The 27,927-nt window shown below is 39.4% G+C and overlaps 2 protein-coding genes across 2 annotated transcripts; one reads left to right on the plus strand and one right to left on the minus strand.

Moving 5' to 3' along the window:
- necap1 (NECAP endocytosis associated 1) lies at positions 1–21,733 on the plus strand. The gene is made up of 7 exons (XM_054781490.1): positions 1–199; positions 983–1,083; positions 2,398–2,502; positions 11,871–11,952; positions 15,227–15,335; positions 15,491–15,644; positions 17,596–21,733. Exons 1-7 carry the CDS (start codon positions 99–101, stop codon positions 17,703–17,705), a joined length of 762 nt encoding a protein of 253 aa, XP_054637465.1. The 5' UTR covers positions 1–98; the 3' UTR covers positions 17,706–21,733.
- mfap5 (microfibril associated protein 5) lies at positions 18,672–27,927 on the minus strand. Its single transcript, XM_054781491.1, has 7 exons — positions 27,837–27,927; positions 23,052–23,125; positions 22,937–22,969; positions 22,808–22,843; positions 22,647–22,734; positions 20,317–20,390; positions 18,672–20,229 (listed from the first exon to the last, which is right to left on the minus strand). Exons 2-7 carry the CDS (start codon positions 23,092–23,094, stop codon positions 20,117–20,119), a joined length of 387 nt encoding a protein of 128 aa, XP_054637466.1. The 5' UTR covers positions 23,095–23,125; positions 27,837–27,927; the 3' UTR covers positions 18,672–20,116.

Raw genomic sequence — 27,927 nt, forward strand, 5'->3', positions numbered from 1 at the left:
ACGATTACATTCATCCGCACGGACTTTACTAGCCACTCACCGCCAACACCAACAAAAACGCCACCAGCGACGTACGCTGATAGAATTAAAAAGTCAAGATGGCGACAGAGGGTCAGTTCGAGTACGAATCGGTCCTCTGCGTCAAACCTGAAGTCAACGTGTACAGGATTCCACCGAGAGCATCTAACCGGGCTATCAGGTGAGGAAGCAGCGGCCTGGCGGTGGGCGAAGTGTCCGCCAGCTGTCAGCCAACGAGCCGTTACCGCGGCGACTTGCTTCGCTTCATGTAGCATCATGCTACCAGTTAGCATGCTGTTTTTTTTGCTTTGTGTCAACACAAACGTGTAAAATAAGCACAATATTGGGGTTTCTATCTTAGTGCTTGTCCATCAGTATTATTATATTTTTAAGTGGACAGCTGTGTGTTGGGGCTACAAGTACATCCGCGTCCTTTCAGTGACATGCCTGACGAAAAATGGTGATATTTATTATTTGAGAGTCGGGGTGATGTTCTTGTGAAGGCGCTCATTTTCATTTGGAGATCCATCATCAAGACAGAATTCTGTTTCCAATGAGAAATTATACCCAAGGACACATAAGCAGGTTAATATGCTCCAACGCTGTTGCCCTAGTTGCATTGCAGTGCTGCCCCATATAGTGGAGATGTTTCCTAAAAGTACTGACACTAGCTTGTTTACTACGCTTTTCCCCCCAATTGGCTGCCGTCTCAGCCTGGCCCGCCACAGCTACATCTCAGTGGATGTAACACCAGCCAAACGGAGTCCCATGAGACTCCCGATTGGTGCATCAGTCGCCATATGCAAGTGTGAGTAAGGCAGATGATGTAATAATTGGGCCTTGGCTTGCAGTGAGATACATGCTCTCAACTTGAGTCACGTTTTTGCACCATTGGTGCCACAGTGGCATAAAATCACACCCAAAGATAATGTATTCAGTCATTCTCCTTATGAATGTGTCCCAGGGCTGCTGATTGGAAGCTGGACGCTCCTGACTGGTCGGGGCGCATGCGAGTGGTGGCTCGGGGGAAAGTGGCCTACGTCAAACTGGAGGATAAAATGTCTGGTGAGAACGCACCGTAAGCCGGGTCCAAAAAAATACTGTCGACCAAGATATTGATACACACCCTTTAATCCAGGGGTGTCCAAACTGTGTCCCGGCGGCCATTTGCTGCCCGCAGTTGTTTTTATATAGGCCCGCAGCACATTGTGAAAATATAATAATATAAGAATATTCAGGAAACGATAAGCAGCATAGAAAATTGATGGATCGAATAGTCAGAAAATAAAATTTATGAAGATTATTTAAGAAGAAAGTTGAAATAATTAGAAAAAAAACCCAACAATAGCAAAAATGGGGGAAAAAAAACAGCAAAGACCAAAGTTCATACTAATAATACACTTTTTAACCTACAGTATATCACAAAACAAAAGGTTGTAAATTTAGGAAAATAAGGTTGCGGAAAATGTTACGAGAATAAAGTCCAAATATTATGGGAATAGTCATAATTGCGAGAAGAATATTTAAAAATCTACAAGAAGTAAGTTGAAAGTCTGAAAATTAAAAAACAACAACTGCAGTAACGGGAAAAACTGCTGTCATTTTACAAGAATAAAGTAAAAATATTACAAGAAAAAGGTCATATTCTAACAGGAAAAAATGTACGAGACAATTGTAATATTATGAGCAAAAATGTCATTTTAGTAGAATAGAGTTGAAATATTAAGAGAAAGAAATACTTTTTTTTCTTTTAAGTTGTAATATGATGAGAAACAAAAGTTATAATATTATGGCAATAAAGTCATAATATTCCAAAAAGAAAATATATAAACAATATTTAAGAAGAAAGTTGAAATAATTAAAAAAAATAAAAAAAAACAACAGCAAAAATAGGAAAAAATACTAATAATATGCTTTTTTGCTTTTATAATAGGTAAAATAGCGAAGTGGCAGAGTTGCATCCTTTTCATTTTTCAGTATGTGGCCCTGGCTGGAAATAGTTTGGACACCCCTGCTTTAATCAATGAAATTCATCAATATTTGATTCCCTCTGATTCTTATTTTGTCATCTTACCAAGAAATGTTGCATTGCAAAGTTAGCAAATTGGCGCTACCTGTTCACCCTTGCTCATAAACTCATTATAATGGGACTATCTGCCCAACTCCGTACACTAGGTGGCATCGTAAGTCTTCCTAGATGACTTGAAGATGTTATACATCCCAAATGAGAGGATAACTCCATATTTTCTTTCATTTAGCGTCCTGTTGAAGTCATGGCCGAGTGCCCCAATATTGAGTTTGACAGAGAGAATGCTTTCATAGCTTGATGCTGCGCACCAAAATGTCACTGCACCATCTTCATTTTGTACTCACCTGCAGGGGAGCTGTTTGCCCAAGCACCCGTGGAAGAGTACCCTGGCATCGCCGTGGAAACCGTGAGCGACTCCAGCCGATACTTTGTGCTCCGCATCCAGGATGACAATGGTGGGTGTTGTGTAGTTCTATAAGTACCATCAGTCAGAAAATGCGTCATGAAGAGGAAAAAACCAAATACATGGTGCATGTCATGGCGCGGCTGGTAACAACGTTAAATTCACAAGAGAAGAAGACGAAGCCAGTGGGAGGGGTAATGTTTACACCAACCAAGGACACAAACGAAAGCTACACAAGCTGAAAGAAGGCACATTTTTGTAAGTCTATGCATGCAATAAATGGATACAATATGGATATAATGACTACCTGTTTAATAAATGTCAGAATGAGGGCTGGAGGTAAGCATTATTTTCTTAGTCGATTCATCTGAAGCTTGTTGTTTTGATTAACAAAACAAAACACATGCGGCTCTCCAGCCTCCTTGTTAGGACTCCTTTTGGTTATGATGAAAGAAAAAAAAAAGGTTATTTATTAATGTAGTTATTATCTATATATTATTTTACTTGGGTTAAATTAGATCTTGGAGTTTGAAGTGAAATTTTAAAATTAGATTTAAAAAAAAAATTTATAATTAGTCATTTAAAATACAGTATGTTATCACATCCACGTCTATGGCCCTCGCCTTTACCTGCAGACGGCTTCTTGAGTGTGCAGTCCCCGCGGTAAGCTAATCATGAATACATCAAAAAATAAATAGTTCAACAGTATGTAATGAAAGCAAAACAGTGTCTTTCTGCCGAGACATAGGAAAGATTTTTTTAATTTGCCAATCTTCAACTATATGTTTTTGTTTTAAAAAAAAAATTACAGTAGGCTAGGTTTTATTGTAATTTTACACAAATTAATATGGGAGGGACTCAAAAAAAACTCGTTATGTTTACGGCTCCAGACTACTTTTCTTTAGTACAGTAGACGCCCCTACAACGTAAATAATCCGTTCCGAGAACCTTTATGATATAGGGGTTTTATGTTATACGAAGCGTAAAATACATGTAAATAGCCTAATCCGTTCCAAGATCTTCCCAAACTCACACCTTGGCCCTTCAAAATATTCAAAGTCCACCAAATATGGTGGGAAAATATAATAAAACGTTAGCATAAACATAATAGAATAACATTCCAATATAAAATAAGGTAATAAATAAGATTACTGTAAATGAATAAAACTGAAAAACAAAAACAATCCTACCGTTCACGAGATGTCTTGATCAGGAGCGCAAGTGGAGTGTAGGAGGGGGAGGAGGACTAGCCTGAGTCAAAACGCGACTCAAAGAGTCTAAGAGTCAGCTGGTCTCGCAGACAAACGCACACGCACTACATGATAATGCTGTGTGCAAAATTTTAATTTGTAACTTAACTTAATTGTTTAAGTTAGTTTAAGGGCGACTACGAAGAGGAAGGAGGTTGAAGGGACAAGCCTGTCTCTCACGCAAACTCACGTACGCGCTGTATGAGTCAGCCAATGAGATGAGAGCGTAGGCAGTGCCCCGATAATCAGCCAATGAGATGAGAGCGTAGGCAGTGCCCCGAGAATCAGCCAATGAGATGAGAGCGGAGGCGGTGCCCCGATAATCAGCCAATGAGAGCATGAAGCGTCAGAATTTCTGGATCATTTCCTGCTTGGTTTCTATTGACAACTTTCCCTTTTTTTCTTATCACTTACACTTGGTTTAGGGCCTATGATTACGGTAATTTTAACACAAAGAAAAGTAAAAACATTAACAATAGATTTCAATGCGTGCAAACTAGTTTAAGGGCGACTACGATGAGGAAGAGAGGTTGAAGGGAGCCGCCTGTCTCTCACACAAACACACGGACGCGCTGGATAAGTCAGACAATGAGATGAGAGCATAGGTGGTGCCCTGATAATCAGCCAATGAGATGAGAGCGGAGGCGGTGCCCCGATAATCAGCCAATGAGAGCGTGAAGCGTCAGAAGGCGTCACCAAGCACTAAACAAATTGAATTTGTGAACTTGCACCGACTTGACGCTTTACGTTATATGGAATTTCTTCTGTAATACGATGCAAAAACTTTACATAAATTCTTTACATTCAGTGGAATTTATGTAAAAGGAGGTTTACGTTATGCGAGGTACTACTGTATAAGGGGGGGGCAAAATGGCTTTTTTGATAGCAAAGGTTGCCAGTTAGGGGTGTTACGATTCGTTTTAATCAGGATTCGATTTGTATCACGATTCTTGGTTGCCGATAAGATTCAAGAACGATTTTAGTTGATTTAGAATGATACGATTTGAAATGATTCAGTAACTTTAAGTTGATTCAGGAACTTTTTAGCCAAAAATTCAACCTGTGTGACCGTGAAATAAATACCTGGATACTGGACAGTCCAGGTGAAGTTTCCTAGATTAACATGGTTTTTTGTAAAGGAATCAGGTACACATTATTAATAATGTCATCCTTAATAAACTATCAGTGAGTACAAAAATTAGTATAAGTGCAATATAAAATCACAATGAACAGAAATTGGTATACCTTGCCATGATGAGTAATGATGATTTTAATTACTTTAAATAGTGCAATCCAAACCTGCACTTTGCACCCTAATTTGAGAGAACAGCATGAGCAAAGGAATGTGCAGTTTCCCCTAGGATTTTTTGAAGCTGTGGTGATGGGCTGCTTGGGAGGGTGGACTGCCGCCACTGTGTCGTGCCGCTTCTGCAATTTTTTAAAAAACTGACAAATAGCAATTTTTTAAAACGACTTATTTATTAATTAACTTATTTAACATTTATCAACAACTAGCAGAACATGAAACCAGAACATTGCAAAACTCTTAATTTAATGGCAATGTTGCCGAGAGCACTGCCAACATTTAGACGGTACTTTATTTACAAAGCACATCTCTGTGTGCTTATTTGTCATCCAATACAGGTGTCATGTTTGAATAGAACACTTATAAAATACTAAGAGGTACAGCAAATATTCTTTGGTGAACTACTCAACATCAGCTGGGGAGTTACTGCTAGCTTACATGCTACCTGTTGGAGACCCCTGTGATGGCATCACTGTCTAAAACTGGACACACTACGTGTTTCTGTTGCACAACTTCGACACACAACTAGGTTTTGAAGACAAGCCATAAGGATTATGATGATAACAAGAGAGCAAGATTGTGAGATGACACTTTAAAAAAGTAAGTTGTGATGATGATTGACATATCCCATGAACATAATAGCCACTGGTAGTTCCTTGCTACCTAGATGACGCCAGGCAAAAACTCGGACATGGGAGGCGTTTGGCGAAGCAATGGAGAACGGAGAGAGAGAGAGATTCTGGACCACCATCCTGCATCTCAGGAGGGGGAAGCAGTGCACAGTCAACACTGTGTATGGTGGGGATGGTGTGCTGCTGACCTCGACTCGGGATGTTGTGGAACGGTGGAAAGAATACTTCAAAGACCTCCTCAATCCCATCGACACGTCTTCCTATGAGGAAGCAGAGCCTGGGGACTCCACGGTGTGCTTTCTTATCTCTGGGGCTGAGGTTGCTGGGGTTGTCCAAAAGCTCCTCGGTGGCAGGACCCCGGGGTTGGATGAGATCTGCCCGGAGTTCCTTAAGGCCCTGGATGCTGTAGGCATCTCTTGGTTTACACGACTCTGCAGCATCGCGTGGACATCGGGGACAGTACATCTGGATTGGCAGACTGGGGTGGTGGTCCCCCTTCTTAAAAAGGGGGACCGGAGGATGTGTTCCAACTATCGTGGAATCACACTCCTCAGCCTCCCAGGTAAGGTCTATTCAGGGTTTCTGGAGAGGAGAATCCGCCAGATAGTTGAATCTCGGATTCAGGAGGAGCAGTGTGGTTTTCTTCCTGGTCGTGGAACTGTGGACCAGCTCTACACTCTCAGCAGGGTCCTTGAGGGTGCATGGGAGTTTTCCCAACCAGTCTACATCTGTTTTGTGGACTTGGAGAAGGCATTCGACCGTGTCCCTTGAGGAATTCTGTGGGGAGTACTCCGGGAGTATGGGGTATCGCACCAGCTAATTCAGGCTGTTCTCTGTATGACCGGTGTCAGAGTTTGGTTCGCTTTGCCGGCAATAAGTCAGACTCGTTTCCAGTGAGGTTTGGACCCCGCCAGGGCTGCCTTTGTCACCGATTCTGTTCATTATTTTTATGGAATTTTTAAACGCAGCCAGGGCGTTGAGGGGTTCCGGTTTGGTGGCTGCAGGATTGAGTCTCTGCTTTTTGCAGATGATGTGGTCCTGCTGGCTTCATCGATCCGTGAACTTCAACTTTCACTGTTTCACTGGTTTGCAGCCAAGTCCATGGTTCTCGCCCGGAAAAGGGTGGAGTGCCATCTATGGGTCGGGAATGAGATCCTGCCCCAAGTGGAGGAGTTTAGGTACCCTGGGGTCTTGTTCACGAGTGAGGGAAGTATGGAACGTGAGATCGACAGGGGAATTGGTGCGATGTGGACTCTACATCAGTCTGTTGTGGTTAAGAGGGAGCTGAGCCGAAAGACAAAGCTCTCAATTTAATGGTTGATCTACGTTCCTACCTTCACCTATGGTCATTAGATTTGGGTAGTGACCGAAAGGACAAGATCGCGGGTACAAGTGGCCGAAATGAGTTTTCCCCATAGGGTGGCTGGGCTCTCCCTTAGAGATGAGGTGAGAATCACTGTCATCCGGGAAAAACTCAGAGTAGAACCGCTACTCCTCAGCATTGAGAGGAGCCAGATGAGGTGGCTCGGGCATCTGGTCAGGATGCCTCCCGGACAACTCCCTGGGGAGGTGTTCAGGGCAAGTCCGACCGGTAGAAGGCCTCTGAAGACCCAGGACACGTTGGAGAGACTGTGTCTCCCAACTGGCCTGGGAACGCCTCGGGATTGGCTGGGAGGAGCTGGACGAAGTTTGCCGGGGAGAGGAAAGTCTGGGCCACCCGTCTTAGGCTGCTGCCAGGATAAGCGTTAGAAGATGGATGGATGGATAGAAGGCTTTTATTTTGTAGTGGCGCACCGCCACGATCAATTACAATGTAGCGGAAACCCGGTATGGTATTTTCAATTAGATGGTGAAACTCTGTCACCTGTACGGGCCGATGGCAGCAGGGGCTTTTTTTGTTTTTGTCTCCATAAATATCACTTAAAAGGAGTTTCAAATAAATACATATGAGTTAACTATGAATATGAATACGGAATGAAGTGAATTAATTGACCAAAAGAAGAAAAAGCGAATCAACTGTATTTCACAGGTCCACTACAACTTCCATCATCACCACATACCTGGAAGACAATGATGTCACAGACTGAACGTCTTTATTGTCTTCATAGATTAATTTATAGATTAAAAATGCAATAAAACACACTTCCATCTCAAGCTTGTCGTGCTTACATCCAATGCTTTATTTCCTAGTATTGATTCAATCTATTGATTGCCTTTTAAACAATGTTAGATCGATATATGCTGTCAGGAATGGAAACTTGCTAAACACAGAACTATGTAGTTGGATTGGAGGAATACAAATTGATGCATCGATGTAGTGAATGAATCGTTACACTCCTATAACAAACAGTGAGTGGTTTGGTACGCAACATATCAGAAAACAGGCAAAAATGTCCATCAGTGTTTTCCAAAGTCAAAGCTGATGTGTGTGAATATCTTGTTTTGGCTAAAACACAATCATAATAGCTATGCTTTCATGAATGACTAAGAACATTTTGGAAAAATTCACATTTTGCAGGCTGAAATCAGAGGATATTTACGTTTACATAAAATAAAAAAGTGCTTACTCATATACCAAAATAGTTATAACAATTGATTAATCACCCTTTCATTGATTAATTGTTGCTGCTCTAGTTCGAATGTTGTGGAAGTAGACACTTTTAAATAGGGATGCACAAAAATTAGGGAATACCGATAAATCCAATGAGGCGAGATTACCCATACTGTGCAGGTGAGAAGATCAAGCGCTTCTTTTTCCTCCTGCCTGTGATGTTAACAGCCTGTCGTAACTTCCCCTGAGCTCACTTGTAAACAAACATTCACTTTTAGAGGAATGACATTGTACCAAATGCTCAGCGATGAGGGGAGATAAAAAAACAACAACCATGGAGCACACAAAAAACATCAGCCGGCTGAAACGCCAGAGCCGTGGCGTTTGAAAAGTGCAGAAACTTTGCCAGAGACCTCCGTGGCGTCACACTGGCTGCTTGGAGCTCTATGCTCTGGTTCTCTTGACCTCCGTTAGCGACACACAGGCAGCTTGCTCCGAATATAGTGCACTTTGATGGGCCACAGCAGGTGGCTCTCTCCGCTCTATACTCTGGTTCTCCTGATAGTAGTGAAGTGGTAGTAGTAATGTCATATTTGATTAGGACAAATCAACAAGTACAGTTGGTCAAATCCTAATTTTTTCCAGTCCTTCTTACCTCCAGGTGTGTACAAACTACACTTAAATCTAAATGAAAGAAGTAGATATAAAAAAGTTATACATTTTTGTTACCATATCGGTCTTGCAAAGCAAGTTATCGTATCGGTTTGAAAAAAAAAAAAAAAAACTAAAGAAAACATTGTGCATCTCCACATGACATGCTGCCTAGGTGCATCTTGGTGTGCAGAAATGTATCAAACTGTTGTATTTTAACACCAATGTCATTTTTTGTATTTACAAATGAATGGAAATAGACTGAAAATCGTGTGTGTGTGTGTGTATTTAGTTGGTCAGTGGCTGACGCAGCAGCTACAATCTCCAAGCTAGACATAATTAGTGTTCTCATGAAACAGCACTGCTGTGTAAAATCGCACATTTCACAATCCACACAGCTATCATATCATTACAGTTTTCATTGTATTAGAAAGTATTCTGTGTCTCTATCATTAAATTTGTGTGCCTTAACTGCATCACAAACTCAATGCAATGAATTATTGCGGCCAATAGGTGTCGCCAAAAAACAACCACCACCCATTTGAACTTACACACGCCTGATCAAAATTTTAAGAGCAGTTGAAAAATGTGAAGAATGTACATTTTGCACTGTCGGACCCTAAGGAGGTTTTAAGTAGAGCTTCAAAATGCAAAAAGAAGAAATGGGAGTGAGACAAAAAATGTTTTTGAGTAAGCAATTTATTGCAAACAACCTGAAAGTGAAAAAGGCTCAAAAGTTTCAAGACCATAGCTCAAAAAAGCCTACACCCCCTAAATTAGAAATAAAACGTAGAAAAAAGGAGTGAGTAATGAGTAGCTGTGCCATTCTTTTTAATGAGCTGAAAAATGGGTTTGTGCATGCTTGATGCCAGTGTTTCCAGGAGCCTAGTTTTTCTGAGGGCATCCACTGTCTGGAACTGATGTCCGTTTTTGTGAACTTCCCTTGCCATTCATCCCCAAATGTTCTCTGATGGATCAAGGGAACATGCAAGGAGCACCAAATATGGAACATTGAAAGGTGGAAGAAAGTTTTGTTCTGGGATGAGAAAAAATGAAACCTTAATGGTCCTGATTAGGGTTGGGCATCGTTTGAATTTGAGCAATTCCGGTTCTGATTCCTCGTTTCAATTACGGTTCCTAACGATTCTCGATTTTGATTCTTTTTAGAGGTGGGGTCATAAAAGTTTGCATGGTTTAAATGAAGGTGCTAACCAAAGTTCTTCGATGAAGTGTCTGAATGTCTTGATGATTTTTTTTATTATATGAACTTTTTATGAATTACTGGACTATGAATTTCTCACAGCCTATTTTTGACCAATATACTGTATAAACCTCAAACCACTGAACTTGAACATACTGTAAATGTTTGGAGTACACGTTCACAAATGATTTTTATTTTTGGAAACCTCATGAAAAAACACATATCCTGTTGTTTATGTGTTGGAGAGTGTCTTATGATGCAGAATAGACAAAGTGGAACTTGACCACGTTACTGAGTTCCTACTAACCTGCGTGCAGAATATCAAACAAGTACATCTGGTCAATTTCCTGGCTAAAGCCAGCGTTAATGTCAGGTTGTTTGTCTATGAAAAAGAACACAGTTAGCTGGATATTTGAGTTGGCTACCGTATTCGCAGTATAAAGCATAACTTGTTTGCTTCAATGTTGGCATAAGATGGACGTAATTTATTATTTTACTTACCTGACTGGTTGGAAGAAGTCCGGCATAGCGCGTCAAAAACAGGGCACTCTGTACACCAGGGGTCACCAACGTTGTGCCCGCGGGCACCAGGTAGCCCCCCATGACCACATGAGGTGCCCACAAGTTTTCAGTTAATAATGAAAGAACAGCAGAAAAAAATGCATTCTGAAATACAAAATGTGAGTTGTGGACACCAGCATTTTGTTAATGTTCTGGTAAAACAAGCATATTCGCTTTGTTTGGGTTTAAAATAAGCTCTGAAAATAAATGTTACAAAAATGAGTAGCTCTTGGCCATTTTCATTTTGTAAAAGTAGCCACAAGGAAAAACGTTGGTGACCCCTGCTGTACACCGTGAATCCAGAGGTGTTTAATCAGGCTCATTTTTTTGCAAAATTTCAGCCAATCTGTTGCGCGCCGTCGCACACTGTCCATGGTTGAAATGGATGAACACAAATTCTTCCTGCCACTTCTTCGTTAGTGTTATGCCGCCATTTTTTCCAGTCGGAAGGCTGGTTGATCAACGAAGGTAGGAATCTAAATTTTAAAAAATTCCAGGAGTATCAGAATGTTAGTCCCATCGATGCTTGATGCCCAACCCTAGTCCTGATGGTTGCCAAAGTTATTGGCATGACAAGGAGCTCCCACCTGAGATGCTTTCCACACGACACAGTGGAGGGCGCCATCATGATCCTTCAATGGAATAGCGCAGGTTGTGGAGGGGCGTCAAACGGCAGCTGGCTATGTGGAAATGTTGCAGGGGGCATCCCTCATGACTGCCCCTCATCAGTGTGGTCATGACTGGCTTTTCAACAGGACAACGCTGCACTTCACAAAGCTTATTACAGAGGAATAAGCTCACTCTTTTGTACCATCCTGCGTGCTCCCCTGCTCTAAATCCATCTTCACCACCTGGAGCAACATTCCCACTGGCCCCCTGGAAACACTGCCATCAAGCATGCCCATACCCATTTTTCAGCTGATTAACAAGAATTGTGCAGCTACTGATTACTCACTCCTTTTTCAACATTTTATTTCTATTTTAGGGGGGGTTCAGGGTTTTTGACCTCTGGTCTTAAACTTTTGATTAGCCGATGAACAGCCTATCTCGCTTTAAGGCTTTTTTGCAATAAATTGCTTTTTTGGGTCACTCCTGTTTCTTCTTTTTGCATTTTGAAGCTCTCCTCAGAACCTCCTTAAGATCCAACAGAGCAAATTGCAAAATGTACATTCTTGGCATGCAAGTTCAACTTATACTCGAGAAATTAGGGTCGTTTTGTAGCATGCTGGTATAACTTTTAGCAGATATAACAGCATTTCTCCTTCCAGGCCGCAGTGCCTTCATTGGCATCGGGTTTGGAGACCGAGGGGACGCCTTTGACTTCAATGTGGCACTGCAGGACCACTTCAAGTATGTAAACAATCCATCATTAGCGTTTTAGAAACAAGTACCATAATTTCCAGTGTATAAGCCGCTACTTTTTTCTCATGCTTTGAACCCTATGGCTTGGACAGTGATGCGGCTAATTTATGGCTAAAAACTACATTTGATGCTTAGAGTGCAGTTTCAGGTAGTAGTGACATAGATGAGTGAAGTGGAAGCTAATATCAGGTGTTGAAGTGACATCTTAAGTAAGTTTGATCAAGTGTAGAATTACTGCAGCTTCTGTTTGAACGACTCGGACCACCAACCATCGACTATCACCAGCGGGTTTTGAAAGGCTGGACTGAATGAAGAGGATAGTACAAGCTAAATGGCTAATTTGCTTTAAGACAATGAAAGAGCAAGAGAGAGACTGACAAAGTGTGTGATGAAGGAATTATGAGGCTGTTTAATGCTGGAGAAGACAACTTCAGTGGTTTTAGTTAGTGATGTGCGATACCACAGATTTTTAATACAATACTGAGTGAAATTCAGGCTGGTATCACTGCTACCAATCCGATTCCGATACTTTGCAAATTCACCTAATGGTACATTTTAAAAAGCAGTGTATTTCATTTCATTTCATTTCTGAAGTGTCGATATTTCAGTATCGATCCTCACATCACTAGCTATAGTTCCCATGAGGAGGAGGAGGGGGAAGACGGTGATGAATGACTAAGTAGCCATCTTACACTCGTGGTTCGGCACTGTTTGGAAAATATTTAATTTAATTTTGTGTAAATTGTAAATTTTATTTAATCAAAAGTTTTAAAAAGATTTTCAATGTAACATCATTCTTCGTACTAAATATCCCATGGTACAACGTGGACACATGTGACTTATAGACAGGTGTGGCCTATACAGTGGTGTGAAAAAGCCATTTCGAAAGCTTTGGGACTCCAGCGAACCACAGTGAGAGCCATTATCCATAAATGGCGAAAACATGGAACAGAGTTGAACCTTCCCAGGAGTGGCTGGCCAACCAAAATGACCCCAAGAGCGCAGCGACATCCAAGAGGTCACAAAAGACCCCACAACAACATCCAAAGAACTGCAGGTCTCACTTGCCTCAGTTAAGGCCTGGACCTGGAAGACTTGCTGTGGTGGAACAAAAATGGAACCATGAATTCTGCTGTCTACCAAAAAGTCCTGAAGGAGAATGTCCGGCCATCTGTTGGTGACCTCAAGCTGAAAGCAACTTGGGTTCTGCAGCAGGACAATGATCCAAAACACACCAGCAAGTCCACCTCTGAATGGCTGAAGACTTTGGAGTGGCCTAGTCCAAGTCCTGACCTGAATCCTATTGAGATGCTGTGGCATGACCTTAAAAAGGCGCTTCATGCTGGAAAAGCCTCCAATGTGGCTGAATGACAACAATTCTACAAAGATGAGTTGGCTAAAATTCCTCCCCAGCGCTGTAAGAGACTCATTGTAAGTTATCACAAACGCTTGATTGCAGTTGTTGCTGCTAAGGGCGGCCCAACCAATTCATCCTGAACATGCCTACGAGTCACACTGTAGCACATCATATAGCACAATTCACAATTTTGCATGTCCAAAAAGGAGTAGGAAGAAGCAAATCTTATTTAATCCTATTGCTCATCAGCTTCACATCAGTTGCAATGCATTTATTTTCCTCTTGTTATTCCAGGTGTACTTTGTAGGTCTACATGACAATGTAGTCAATCATAGCCAAGGTTTATACTTACTGAAAGGAAGCTACAGACTTAATGATAACAACTGATAAAATGGTTGACAGAATCGTAGCTTGATAATGAGTACAGACCATGTACTCACCACAATGAAGAGTTAGTAGTCAGTGTGGTAGTGGTTAGATATTGTATTGTATGTAAACAGTAGTTCAGGTCTCTTCTTCTTTGTATTTTGTGAACATCAATTGCTTGTACTTTTTCTTGAAATCACTCATTTTAGTGCATTGTTTGAGTTCCTTACTCAATCCGTTCCACAGCTTGATTCCACATACAGATATGCTGAAAGTTTTCAGTGTTGTCTGTGCATAGAAGTGTTTTAGGTTAAATTTTCCCCTAAGATCAAATTTCTCCTCTCTTGTTGATAAGAATTGTTTTACATTTTTGGGTCGAAGGTTATTGTTTGCTTTATGCATCATTTTAGCCGTTTGCAAGTTTACTAGATCCACAATTTTAATAATTGTGATTTTATAAATAAGGAGTTTGTCTGTTTTCTGTAAGCAGCATTATGGATTATCCTAAGTGACCTTTTTTGTACTACAGTTAGTGAGTGAAGTGCACTTTTGGAATTATTACCCCACAACTCCAACCCCATAACTATTAGGTTTAGGGGGCAATCACTTTTTCACTCAGGGCCATGTAGCTTTGGATTTTTTTTCCCTGTAATAATAAAAAGTTTTAAAATATATTTATGTACAGATCTTTTTTTCTCTTTAAATTTAGTGGGTGTGGGTTACATACCGGTGCGCTCTATATCCGGAAATTACAATACATGTCTCAAAAGAAAAGTGCACTTTTTGGGGAATTTTGCCCATCATCCACAATCCTTATGAGACATGAACACACATCCTTCTCTTTTCTGTGCTTTCTAAAGATATAAAAACAGGTAAAAAGAGGCAGCTAGAAATGCACGTAATGGGACGCATCATATATATAATGTGACCTGCGTATTAACCAAGCTACAGCAACATTGTTGTTGTTATTATTAACATTGTTGCGCCCAAGAACTACATTAGTGGTGTAGTGACACCTCGCTACACCACACCGGCTAGCTACTAGCTGGCTAGCGAGCGACTAACTTCACCACACACTCGCTCACAATGTCTCAGGCCACTAGCGAAAGGTAACGCTACATATTGGAGCTTACCCCCACTGCTGCTGTGTTTTTGCTTTTGCCTTTGGAAATGTTAACGCTAGGTGTAGCGTTCCTTTCTATGTTGCTATGTGAAATCAATGCATCCAGGAAGGAAGTTCTGCTAATGCTTCAAATGACCAAAACACTGAGTATTCCATGTCATCATGAATGTGCCTGTTACTACATGCTCACAGCATGGATATAAAACCATAAAACCTTGTTGGAGCGTTTTGGAGGTGTTTTAAGGTGGAATAGGTGTGTCCCATTACATGCATTCTTAGCTGCCTCTTTTCAGCTGATTTTAGAACGCACAAAAAAGAGTAAGACACGTGTTCATGTCTCACATAAATTCCAAAAAAGTGCGGATTTTCCTTTAAATGTGCTGGCATTTGTGTTTTGCACACTTTTCTGTCTTCAGGTGGGTCAAACAAGAAAATGAGTTCACCAAACAGGCGCAGGCTCCAGACTCCACTCCTAAACTCGACCTGGGCTTCAAAGAGGGACAAACCATTACGCTCAATATCGGGGTGAGAATGTCAGTAAATTGGAGTTTAAAGCTGCTTTGATAACGTTGGTGTCTATTAGAGCAGCACTGTGTGTGGGTGGACATTGTGCATATTGCTTTGTAGCTGCTGGTGTTTACACACATCTGTAATCTCTGATCCAATTTCCCTCCTCCCAGCAATCCAAAAAAAAGGACAGGACTCGTCCACAGAGTTCAGGTGGCTTCGGAATCCTTCCACCTCCCCCCGGAGGCAAGCTGGCCCCACCCCCTTCTTCATCTAGATCTAATAATCATAACACGCAGCAGCCATCTGCAGTAGGAAATGACACGGGTAGGTAATTGTCAGCCTTGCTGGAAATGCTTGGAGATGTCTTGGGGCCAATTAGCTTGTCTCTTGTGTTTTTCTTTTCCTTTTATGTCAAGAGTCTATTTCGTGGACCGTTCAGGTCACCAGATGTGTTGCTCTTGACTTGACATGTCAGCTTTTTCTTTTTTCTTTTTTTTTGTACATCCCCACAGTATGAGGAAGCTAAAAATAGCAGCATGCTCAGCGCTCACATTACTTCTCCAATAGTGAGGAGTGGTGAGGTGTTGGGGGGCCGTGAGAGGCATGGCTGGACTATACAGTAATCCCTCGCCACATCACGGTTCCAATTACACAGCTTCTCCCTTTCACACTTTTTTAAAAACTATTAGAATTAAATCATGCTGTTTCATGGCCTATTATTAGTCAAAAATACACATATTTAAGCAAATTGTACATATTTTTTACCTATGTTAAGCATTTTCAAGCATAAAAATGTCTAGATAACCAATACAAATACAGGGCATTGAGAAGATACAATCAAATACGCCGTGGCACTAATGTTACTGTAATGTTGGCTGAGACACACAAGCACCAGACTCGATGGGCAGAACAACAGGCTTTTATTGCAGCTTTGACTGATCTCACAACAGCAAAAATAATATCTAATAGAAATCCCTAACACAAACACAGGCTAGTGTTGCAGCCACCTAGCTAAAACTCAACTCTGAACCCCCAATGTCACTTCCTGCCCCCTAGGGAACACACACAAGCGCAAGTCTTATTTATGTCTTAAATGTCTTATTTTCTCTTATAATATCTACTGTATTGGGTAATAGGAGTGCAAAGGTGTATTATTTCATGTCTACAGGGCTCTAATCAAATAAAATATATGAAAATGGTATTTTAAACAAAAAAGAACATAAGAAATACTAAAAGCGTTACTTAATTACTTACTAAGAGCTACTTTAAGAATGAAAACTTTAACTCTGTTTACGATCAGCCAACATTGCAACAAACATTAACTCAAATGACTAAAGTATCGATTTTGGTTTGAGAATTGATTTCAGAGCATGAAGAGCTGGTATCAGTATTGATACACCGCTACCGGGTATCGCAAGATTAGCAACCGGTTGACAGTCCGTCTCTTAAACAACGGCAAAAGGATTGTTGCATATGCTCCGTAGCTTAGCATGACTGAAGAGCAGAATGGATGGATATAGCATTAGCAGCACGCTAGCTAGTCACCGGGAACGCTTACACTCCTCCACGCTCTCTGGCTTCCTCCTTGCTGTCCAGTGTGTTTTTACACTCAAAAGATCCATGCCGAGCTCTTATCAAATGCACTTCTGCCACCTTGTGGCCGCTTTTACAGCTTAAAGCAACTCTAACTGTGACATCTTTTAGTCTGCACTTGCATCATCACCTCTTTTTGCCTCTTGTGCAAAAAAACCCAACAACTTAAAAGACGTATAAAAACGTCTTTGGGATCGGGCATTCGAGTTTATAAAAACATACGTCATTGGTATTGAATGGGTTAAGAGAAAAAAGTCATAATGTGGGGGAGGCACCATTTTATGAGGATAAGCTATTATATTATATATAAACTATTATATACTAGGAATATATGAAAAATGTCATTGTTAGTAGCTTAGAGTGGAAATATTAAAGAAAAACCATGCTTTCAAAAATAATTAATATTATGGGAAACAAGCAAAACAAATCAAAGTTGTCATGTTTTTTTTTAATATATATGTCTATGTTTTATTGTAATTTTACACAAATTAATATAGGAAGCACTCAGAATGTTACATTTGCGGCTGCAGACTATTTTTCTTTAGTACAAGAGGGGGCAAAATGGCTCTTGCTAGTAAAGGTTGCCGACCCCTGGTCTACCGCAATAGAGATTGACGTCCGCATGAACAGTGCAGGTTTTTATTCTTAGCTTCTCATACTTCCATCACGTCTTCACCACCAGGTTGTTTGTTGGATCTGGACTCCAGTAACTCCAACTCAGTGGCAGTGTCCAATCCACCGGCGGTGACAGCCAGCTCGGACCTGTGGGGAGACTTTGACTCCCCCAAGTGAGTTGAGGTTCCCTCCCTGTACCTCTTCCCCCCCCCCCCCCCTCTCAGTAACATTATGCAGCACTTTGGCGTCGTTGCTTTCCCCTTTCAAGGGGGTCCCTACTGCTCCCTGCCGCGCAGGGTAAAAAGCCCTCACACCCCTCGTGTACTGTACCACCCACTTTAAGTTCTAACGCTCAACACTAGTACACCTGGCTGCTCAGATTTCCAATTTAGAGCGTCTGGTTTAGTCCCTCATTCTAACTGTGAACATGATAAATGTACTGAAGGCTGATGCAGTGAATAGAACAATTAATGCATTTTCTGTACATTTCAAATGTGTATATATATATATGTACACACATATATACATATATACATATATGTGTATGTTGTCTGTGTTGTAGCTTTATTTATTATTTGCACCGTCAGTCTGTCTGTATGTGTTGTTGTATGGGCTTATACTGTACTTTTGCAGTGTTGTCTGTAGCACCCTCTAGTGCCCTCTTGGGGCACAACAGCAATACTAGCAATGCAGAAATGATAGAAAAGCTGCTGTCCCAAACTGGGAGATGTAAATCAATGCACTGCGACACATGGAAGCAGACAAGTATTGTGGCTTATCTCCCGGTGGGGGGCTGTGGATGTCAGCTAAGCCCAGATTAGTCGCTTGCAGAGATTGCGACCTCTGTCCCGCTTAGCGATGAAGTCTTGTCTGTCACGACTGACCTGAAACAAAACACGGAGTGCTGAACTCCAGGTTTTGGGCTGATGCAATGTGGGGACCAAGCTTGTGTTTGTAAAGTGCAGTGTTTTTCTTGTTATTGTTGCTGTTATTGTTGTTTACATGCAGATGGATTTGCTTGTTTTGTGACAGAAGTGCAATGAAGATGGACAAACTCACCCAACAGAGTGTTTTACTCCCCCTAATGTGATTTGTTGTTCCAAATGTGTGTATGGAGATATGCAAAGATAAATATACCACATCTACAACCTCCATGGGTTTTATTTCTTCCAGGCGAAAAATCAAGTGTATAATTGCAACAGTGCATGGGATACATAATACATCATCACTTAGCACGGGGGTGTCCACGCTTGCTGAAAAATGAAAGGATGCAACTTTGCCACTTTGGTATTTTGTAAATATGCTCAGAAATTATTTGTATATGTCAAGAAAAAACTACATCTCGGCTCTACGATATCCACTAGGTGATAAAGCCTATTACTAGTATCAACTTTGGTCTTTGCTCTTTTTTTTCCACACATTTTCTTTAATTTTGCAAATATTTCAACTTTTTTCTTAAATAATCTTCACATATTTTCTTCTCGTAATATTTTGACTTTATTCCCATGAATATTATAACTTTTCCCCAACCTAATTTTCCAGAAATTACAACTTTAATTTTGTTTTCTTTATTTCTCACAATATTATGTAATAAAAAAACAGATTGGTTTTTCTTTAATATTTCACCTATATACTACTAAAAATGACATTATTTTTCCACATATTACGAGGTTATTGCAACTTTTTTCTCGTTAGAATACAACTTTTTTCTCTTAATATTTTAATTTTATTCTCTAAAAATTACAGCTGTTTTTTTCCATTTTTGCAGGTTTTTTTTGTAATTTTCCAAAAATTACAAATTAATTTTGTTTTGTTTCTCACAATATAAATTTTTTTTAATTAACATTTTTTTTTCCATTAATTTAACTGTTTCAAAATGTTTTAAAATTCAATTAAATTTTTAAATTTTCCCACATAATGTCACAGGTTTATTCTCTTGAAATTGCAACTTTTTTTCTCGTTAGAATACGACTTTTTTCCTCTAAATTTGACTTTGTTCTCGTAAAATTACAGCTGTTTTTTATTCAGTTTTGCAGTTGTTTTTTGTTGAATTTTCCAACTATTTCTGCTTTCTTCTTGTAAATTTCAAAATAATTATGATTTTGTTTCCATAATATTTTGACTTTATTCTCGTAACATTATAGCTTTTTTCCGCAATATAATTTTGTAAAAATTACAACTTTATTTTCTGTTTTGTATGTTTCTCATAATATTACAAGTTTTTTTAAAAAATCATGTTTTTTTCTTTAATATTTCTTCTCTATGCGACTAAAATGACATTATTTTCTCTCATAATATTACAACTTTTGTAAAATGACTGCTGACCTTTCCATTTTTGCTGATCTTTCTTTTGAAATGATATGTTTTGAATGTGCAGCGGGCCACACTTGGGACACCCCTGAGTTAGCACCTTCCGATATGAAACAGAGCAGGTTTGAGTGCTACTAGTGTGGAGCCTAGAAAGAAGCGTGCCTGATGTGATCCATGGAATGCTCAGTACTCAGACAGTTTCAAGTTAGCGCACATAAATATAGCTGTGACTCGGCACACGCGTGTAGGCACGGACTACTGGATTTGTGTTACGACTGTCAGGCCTTGTTGGCCCAGGTCTTGGAGTTGCCGCTGCGATTGCGACAGCGTTTCCTATTGGATGACCTCTGGATGCGCCTGGGCCACCCGGACAACTCTCTGCACAGCTCAGCTGTCACACACACACACACACACACACACACAGAGAGGAGGTTTGAGTGTGGATGAATGGCAGGTGAAGACACCCTGGCTGGCTCACCTTTCAGGTCCTCCTCACGCTGGCACACCGTCCTCATACAAATCTCATTGTTGATCACGTAGACACGAGGGAGGCTGCGTCACAAACAACCATCACAACTCATAATTACACTCTAACTGGTCAACTATCATGGAAACAATAGGAAACAGTCAGGCTCAGTACAATGTAAGCTATACACGAATCCCTCGTTTATGGCAGTTAATTAGTCCCAGAACCAACTGTGATAGGTCAGTTTCCACCAAGTAGCATTCCTTATTTATAAGTGGAATATTTTCATAGTTAGAGCATAGAAAACCTGTTTATCACCTTCTAAATGCTCTTTTTAACATTATTAGAGCCCTCTCGATATGAAATAACACCCCTATAGTCACCTTTACACTCCAATTGCCGGATATAGTAAACATAATAAGAGAAAATAAGACGTATAAGTCATAGAAGACCTGTTTATGGCCTACATACAGGTCTTTAATGTTATTAGAGCCCTCTACACATGAAATAACACGACTATAGTCACCTTTACACTCCTATTACCCAATATACTGTAGTAGACATAATAAGTGAAAATAAGACATATAATTAATAGTAAACCTGTTTATGACCTTCGACATATGCTTTTAATATTATTAGAGCCCTCCAGACATGAAATAACACCCCTGTATGACATATGAAATGAAATAATTTGAAATAGAATGAAATAACACCCCTATAGTCACCTTGACGCTCCTATTACCCAATGTAGTAGACAGATAGTTCCTGCAGTGGCCATTGCCACTCGATGTCAGTATCGCTCTGCAAATGCCTTCCTGATCCTTCTGTCGGGCGACTCAAAGGGGGAGTAGCTTTACTTTATCTTACTTTTATTCTCCGGCGGTTCCCTTCTCTTTATACTCGTACGACGATTAGGAATGTTAAATTGTTACTTAAACATTGCCCGTGCACATCATGAAGGTCAGGCCACTTGAAGGGAAAGTATAGTTTGGCTTTATTTTACTTGTATTTGGCAATGGTTAACTTCTTGCTTGACCGTGTGAAGAAAGGTCAGGCTGACTAAAAGGAGAGTCATTTTGCTTTGTTTTAGTTGACACGCATGAGCGTTAACGCTACTTAAAGCGTGACGTAACGCGTGGAGTTCATAGCGGGCTGATGATATGACACGCTTTTCAACACAGACGGCGAGTATGTCATCAAGACGTTTGGGTGCCAAAGTGCTAACAGTCAAGTTCAAATGTCAGTTTCGGCAGCTCTGCTTGATTTATTTGCTTTTATGCTACTTTTTACAATAGAATTACCCCAGATGGCATCTAACTAGCTAAGCATTTTAAATGCAAATACCTCACACTCACAACATAACATCATAACATAGCAATTGATAAATGATTAAATATTATATATATATATATATATATATATATATATACACACACACACACACACACACACACACACACACACACACACACAGTATTGTATAAATTATATTGATATAATTTATATAATTATTTTGTTAATTGTATTTATTTATTATTAACATGTGACTATTATAAATCATATTTTTCTACTACATACACACACACACATATATACTGTACATACACACACACACATACAAATACATCACAACATACAGTAATTGATAAATAGTATATATTTATAAATTATATTTAGAAATATGCAATGCTTATATTATTTTATATTAAATTATTTATTTGTATTTTTTTTTAAATACTTGTTAATGTTTTATTATAAATTATATTGTCTATAAAATGTTTTTTTTTAAGTGGAGCCGCAGTGGCCTCTCGTGGCGAATGTGAGAATTGCACGTCCGTCAACGTGATCATAGACGACTACTAAGGGCACCGTGGCCTCCAGGGGGCGCCCAAATATTACCTTCAATATAATTAAGATGGATAAAACTGGTATTTACTATGAACTCTGAAACGAAAGCTAAAATAAAGCAATGCCCGATAATTTATATTAGATATAATAACAAATAAGTCTCTTTTGTGTAGTTATTTTGAATTAGTGCGCAAATTGTGAGGTTATTAAAATTGCTTGCTGATGAGATTGTCATATTTATCATGTATTACTCTCATTGTTTATTCCCTTATTTACAGGAATAAAGAAATAAAAGAGATGCCATTCAGTTTTTGGAAGTCAAATAAAATAAAATAAATATAAATACAGCCTCGGTCACCCCTCTGTGTATATTTGATGGAAAATATGAACGTTCCCTAGCTAGAGGGGGGGGCTCTGTCAGATAAATAAATGAGCATGTAGGTGGTCCATCTGTGCGGTAAATCGTGACTTGGCCGGAGTTGTGTTTTTGTCACCTGTAGAGGCAGAGCCCGCCAATGCATCTCTTGATGGGACGATGAACCGAGTACATCCTGGTGCAAGGGTACATCTCCTCCCTGCAGTCTGCACACACACACAGTATAATGCATTTGGGATGTATTGAAAGGAATGTGGCAGGCCGTGGTGGTCCACTTACTGGCTGGCAGGGTCCCATCAGTTGCCTCAGTGGTCTCTGGAGACAAGAAAAGTAAACACAGCACAACAGTGACTACTTCTAGTCTGACAGCAAAGACCTAAAGAGGAGACGTATGAAGGGACATTATACCGCTCTCCTGGGCTTGGACTACGGCGGTGAGTGCTGTGGAAGAAAAAAAAACAAAAAACAAACCGGAGTGTGACATGAGCCTGATTAACTGCTGTGTTCTGTTTGGCAGCGTTACCGTGGAGACCGCAGAGGAGCAGGACCACTGGAAGGCTGCCCATGATGACGCTGGGACGAGGTTAGCTTTTCAAGCTGCAAGTAAGAGAACAAAAAAAACCAAAAATTATTCACGTTTAGAATATGTGAGCTGAAATCCCTCCCAGCTGTTTTTTTTTTTTCCTGCGGACTTCATTTGAAAAAATAACTGCATCAGGAGGTTGCCTACAGCCACAGCTGGCAATGTTTTTTGACCCACGAGCAGGGGTTTCCAAAGTGGGGCCTGGGACTGTTTTTTATTGGTCCACCATACATTCTGCAAATATAATTTAACAAGAAAACTTCGAAAAAGAAGGAGTACAACCTTTTTTTCTTAATATTTTGACTTTATTCTGATAAAATTACACCTGGGTTATTTTTTCATTTTTGCTGTTTTTTTTTAATGTTCCAACTATTTCAACTTTCTTTTTGTAAATGTTTTTCTCATAATTATGACTTTATTTCCATAATCTTTTTACTTTATTCTCATAACAGTATAACTTTTTCCTAAGGATGTCTGATAATATCGGTGCATTTGCATATGAATGCAATATCGGTCAATATCAATATCAGGTATGGCCCTTTAAGCGCCACAAGCAACATTGCTGTCGCCATAACAGTCAACACGCTGCGTATACTTGAGCCGATGTTTTGCTTAACCGTGTTCGGGCTAGCACGACGTGGTGGGTCGTCAAAACCATGCTAATAGCGAGGTAGCTCATAGACATATATACAGTATGTAGACGCCGCATTGAGAGCTGAGCCGTACATCGTACTGTACATGTTGCCGCCATATTGGATGTCCCAAGGAATAACATTTCACAGGTAAGACTTAACAATGGGGCCTAGTGGTTAGCACGTTGGCCAACACAGTAACAGCTTGGAGATCGGGAAGACCTGGGTTCAACTCTCCCCTGGGCATTTCTGTGTGGAGTTTGCATGTACCCGGGTTTTCTCCGGGTACTGCGGCTTCCTCCCACATTCCAAAAAACATGCAGGTGAGGTTAATTGACGACTCTAAATTGTCCATAGGTATGAATGTGAGTGTGAATGGTTGTTTGTCTATATGTGCCCTGCGATTGGCTGGCGACCAGTCCAGGGTGTACCCCGTCTGTCGCCCGAAGTCAGCTCCAGCATGCCCCCGCGATCCTAATGAGGAAGAAGCGGTATAGAAAATGGATGGATGGATGAACTTAACAATGACCTTTGATAGTCTTTGGCCCATCATCTGCATGATTTGGCCATTATAATATAGTTTTGAAAGCATCATTTGCTGACAAACACTGTGCTCCCGCACACAATTCATTCATTCATATGTCTGCGGGGTAGCGGGAAGGTAAAAAAACGCAGAAATGGCGGCAGGCAGACGTGGTAGTTTGCTTACGTGAGATGTTGTTTACAGCCACGTGGAGAAGCTAAATGCTGATGCTGTATCCATTAGCTTCACAACATGTGTTCATTCCACCACAGGGGATATGAACACGTTACACATATCGGTCATGGTCGATATCGGAATTGGAAATTGAGAGTTGGACAATATCGGCATATCGGATATCAGCAAAAAAGCCAATATCGGACATCCCTACTTTTTCCTCAACCTGATTTTCTAAAAATTACAACTTTATTGTTGTTTTGTTTGATTCTCATAATATAACTCGAATGTAAAATCATGTTTTTTTTCTTTAATATTTCAACTCTATGCTGCTAAAATGACATTTTTGACAGTTTATTCTCTTGAAATTTACTACGACATCGAATGCGACTTTTTTCTCTAAATATTTTGACTTTATTCTCCTAAAATTGTAGCTGTTTTTTTTTTATTTTCAACTTTCGGCTGGTAAATCATTATGACTTTATATTATCAATTTTCAGGAGGTTGCCTACAGCCACAGCTGCTGCTGTTTTTTGACCCACGAGCAGGGGTGTCCAAAATGTGGCCCAGCGGCCATTTGCAGCCCACGACTGTTTTTTTTATTGGTCCACTACACATTCTAGAAATATAATTTAACAAGAAAACTTCCCCCCCAAAAAAGATAAACAGCAACACAAATGGAAAATCTGCAGTAATTTTACACAAATAAAGTCAAAATATTAAGAGAACAAAGTTGTAATTTTATGAGAATAACATTGTAATATTATGAGGAAAAATAATGTCATTTTAGTAGCATAAGGTAGAAATATTAAAGAAAAAAGACCATAAAATATTCTGAGAAATAAACCAAGTTGTACAGTTGTAATAAAGCGCGGCCCGGGCGCCATTTTTTATTAGTCTACCACACATTTGAAAATTATAATTTCTAATGAATTATAATTTATAATTAATTAATAAGCAAAGCTGGGGAAAAAACAGCAGCAAAATGGAAAGAGCTACCTTTTTTCTCGTTAGAATACAATTTTTTTCTCTTAATATTTTGACTTTATTCTTGTAAAATTACAGGTGTATTTTTCCATTTTTGCAGTTGTTTTTGTTTAATTTTCCTACTATTTCAGTGTTGTTCTTGTGGATTTCTTTCTTATAGCTATGACTTTGATATGCAAATTGGTTAAAAAAATAAATATATACATCTGGAAATTATTAATTAATTAAATAATTACATTCATTAATAACTGCTGAATTGCACGTGTGGGGAATAAAAATAGAAATATTCTATTTTCAAAAATAATTTCCTTCATTTTGGCATTGTCTTGTAATATTTTCTTAAGATTATGAATTATTTTGAAAATGGCTTTTGTTGTTCATTCAACAAATATATTTAAACTCAAAATTTGACCAGGATCCGAATACTTTTGGCCTTGTATATGGGAACATTTATATTCTGAAAAAAAAAAGCTGCCTATTTTCTGACAAAAAACATTTTGACAAAAAGGCAAAGGATCCACTGTGTGCAAAAATCTTAATTAAATGACCGCCATATATTATTAAAGGCCTAATAAACAAAATACACTTTTCTGTCCACTTGTATATGTATATTCTGTGAAAAAACTGCCTACAGTATTTATCAAAATTCGTTTTTGTTTGACGAAAAATACTCAAAATTTCTCCGCAAATCTGCAAAGTATACTATAGTAATATACAAAATACACTTTTCTGTGCAGTCGTATATGCATATTCTGTGAAAAAAACTGGCTATTTTCTGAGATTTTTTTTTTTGTTTGTCTGAAAAAAAACAAACACATTTTTCCGCAAATCTGCAAAGGATCCACTGTATGCAAAATCTCAATTAAATGACTTTGCTGCCATATATTATTAAAGGCCTAATATAAAAAATACACAGCAGTAGAACATAGGTAAGTTTCAGGAAAATACCAGTTCCCGACTAAAAAACTCAGGAACAAAGAGACTATGCGCTTCTTCCTCTTTGCTGTCAAGTGTGTTTTTACATGCAAAAGGTCCATGCCGAGCTCTTATCAAATGCAATTCTGGCATTCTTTTTTCATGGCTTAAAACTGCTTTAAAAGTGACATATTTTACTGTGCAGTTGCATCATCACTTCTTTTCATCACCTCGTAAAAAAACGTAAAAATACGTCTTTGGGATCGGGTGTTCGGGTTTATAAAAATGTATAAGTACTGTCTTTGGTATTGAATGAGTTAAAGGCTAATATACAAAATACACTTTCCTGTTCACTTGTACATGTACTTTATCTTCTGCCAAAAAATGGCCTATTTTCTGAGAAAAAAAAAATTTTGACGAAAAATCTGCAATTTTTTTTTCCTGTAAATCTGCAAAGGATAATATAGTAATACACAAAATACACTTTTCTGTTCACTTGTATATCAATATTCTGCAAAAAAAATGCTAATTATCTGAAAAAAAAAATTTTGTACAAAAAACACGCACATTTTTCTGCAAATCCACAAAGAATCCACTGTATGCAAAATTAAATGAGTTTATTGCAATACATAATTAAAGGCCTAATATACAAAATACATTTTTTTCACTTGTATATGCATATTCTGCGAAGATTGATTTTTTTGATGAAAAATATGCAACTTTTTCCACAAATGGGCACAGTATAACATAACAATATACAAATGGACTTTTCTGTTGACTTGTATATGTACATTCTGTGAAAAAAAATGCCTTTTTTAATGAAAAAGATGCACATTTTTCTGCAATTCCGCAAAGTACAATATACTAATATACAAATGGACTTTTCTGTTGACTTGTGCGAATACGAGAGGAATGATTTAGGTGTAAGAAGGACTAAGCCAGTGAGTGATATCTGTAGTTGTAATGAGTACACTAAATGTTCATGTCAGGTTGGAGTGAATTATTCGGATGATGGAAATGTGAGTAAAAGTGGGCTACGACGGAGAAAGAGAGAGGAAAAGGCCAGCGTTGGGGTGTTTTGTAAAGTTTGGCTGCCCTGCATGCATCATTCTTCTCGCAATGTGTCAGTGCAACTTTGGAGGCCAAGTTGTGAGTTCTCTTGAAAGAATGTGTGTGTGTGTGTGTGCGTGTTTTTTTTTTTTTGGGTGCCCAATGTGAACACCCCTCCACCCCCTTTGCTCTGTTCCACACATTCTTCCACAGATTTCTTACTTTATAGCAAAACGTTGTCGTTCGTAGCAAAGCCGTTGCCAGCGTCGGTCACGCTTTTCCAATAAGAAGGCACACATTCTCACATGGCAGCATTCTTCTGCTTTTCTTTCACCCAGCGTAACGTCACATAAAACGCAAATTCTGTGAGGGACCTCTCATTCGAATGGGAATTGTTTTGACTCAATGCCATGAAAATCCTGCAAAAAGTGAAACAATACTCACACAACTCTTGCTGTTGCTCAAACCTGTGAATCCTTTGTCTTCTTGCTTCTTTTCCTCCTTCTCTCCTTCTCCCTCCTCCCTTCCTCCTCCC

This window comes from Dunckerocampus dactyliophorus, chromosome 7 (genome assembly GCF_027744805.1).
Source record: "Dunckerocampus dactyliophorus isolate RoL2022-P2 chromosome 7, RoL_Ddac_1.1, whole genome shotgun sequence".
NCBI classification, from domain to species: Eukaryota; Metazoa; Chordata; class Actinopteri; order Syngnathiformes; family Syngnathidae; genus Dunckerocampus; species Dunckerocampus dactyliophorus.

What these genes read in the sequence shown, in the direction of transcription:
- necap1 (XM_054781490.1), top strand. Translation starts at nt 99, where the DNA reads ATGGCGACAGAGGGTCAGTTCGAGTACGAATCGGTCCTCTGCGTCAAA. An exon ending in GCACTGCAGGACCACTTCAA is followed by an intron (nt 11,953 to 15,226) that starts GTATGTAAACAA and finishes TTCTGTCTTCAG; the next exon opens with GTGGGTCAAACAAGAAAATG. An exon ending in CCATTACGCTCAATATCGGG is followed by an intron (nt 15,336 to 15,490) that starts GTGAGAATGTCA and finishes CCCTCCTCCCAG; the next exon opens with CAATCCAAAAAAAAGGACAG.
- mfap5 (XM_054781491.1), bottom strand. Translation starts at nt 23,094, where the DNA reads ATGGGCAGCCTTCCAGTGGTCCTGCTCCTCTGCGGTCTCCACG. An exon ending in GCTCCTCTGCGGTCTCCACG is followed by an intron (nt 22,970 to 23,051) that starts GTAACGCTGCCA and finishes TTTCTTCCACAG; the next exon opens with CACTCACCGCCGTAGTCCAA. An exon ending in TGATGGGACCCTGCCAGCCA is followed by an intron (nt 22,735 to 22,807) that starts GTAAGTGGACCA and finishes GTGTGTGTGCAG; the next exon opens with ACTGCAGGGAGGAGATGTAC.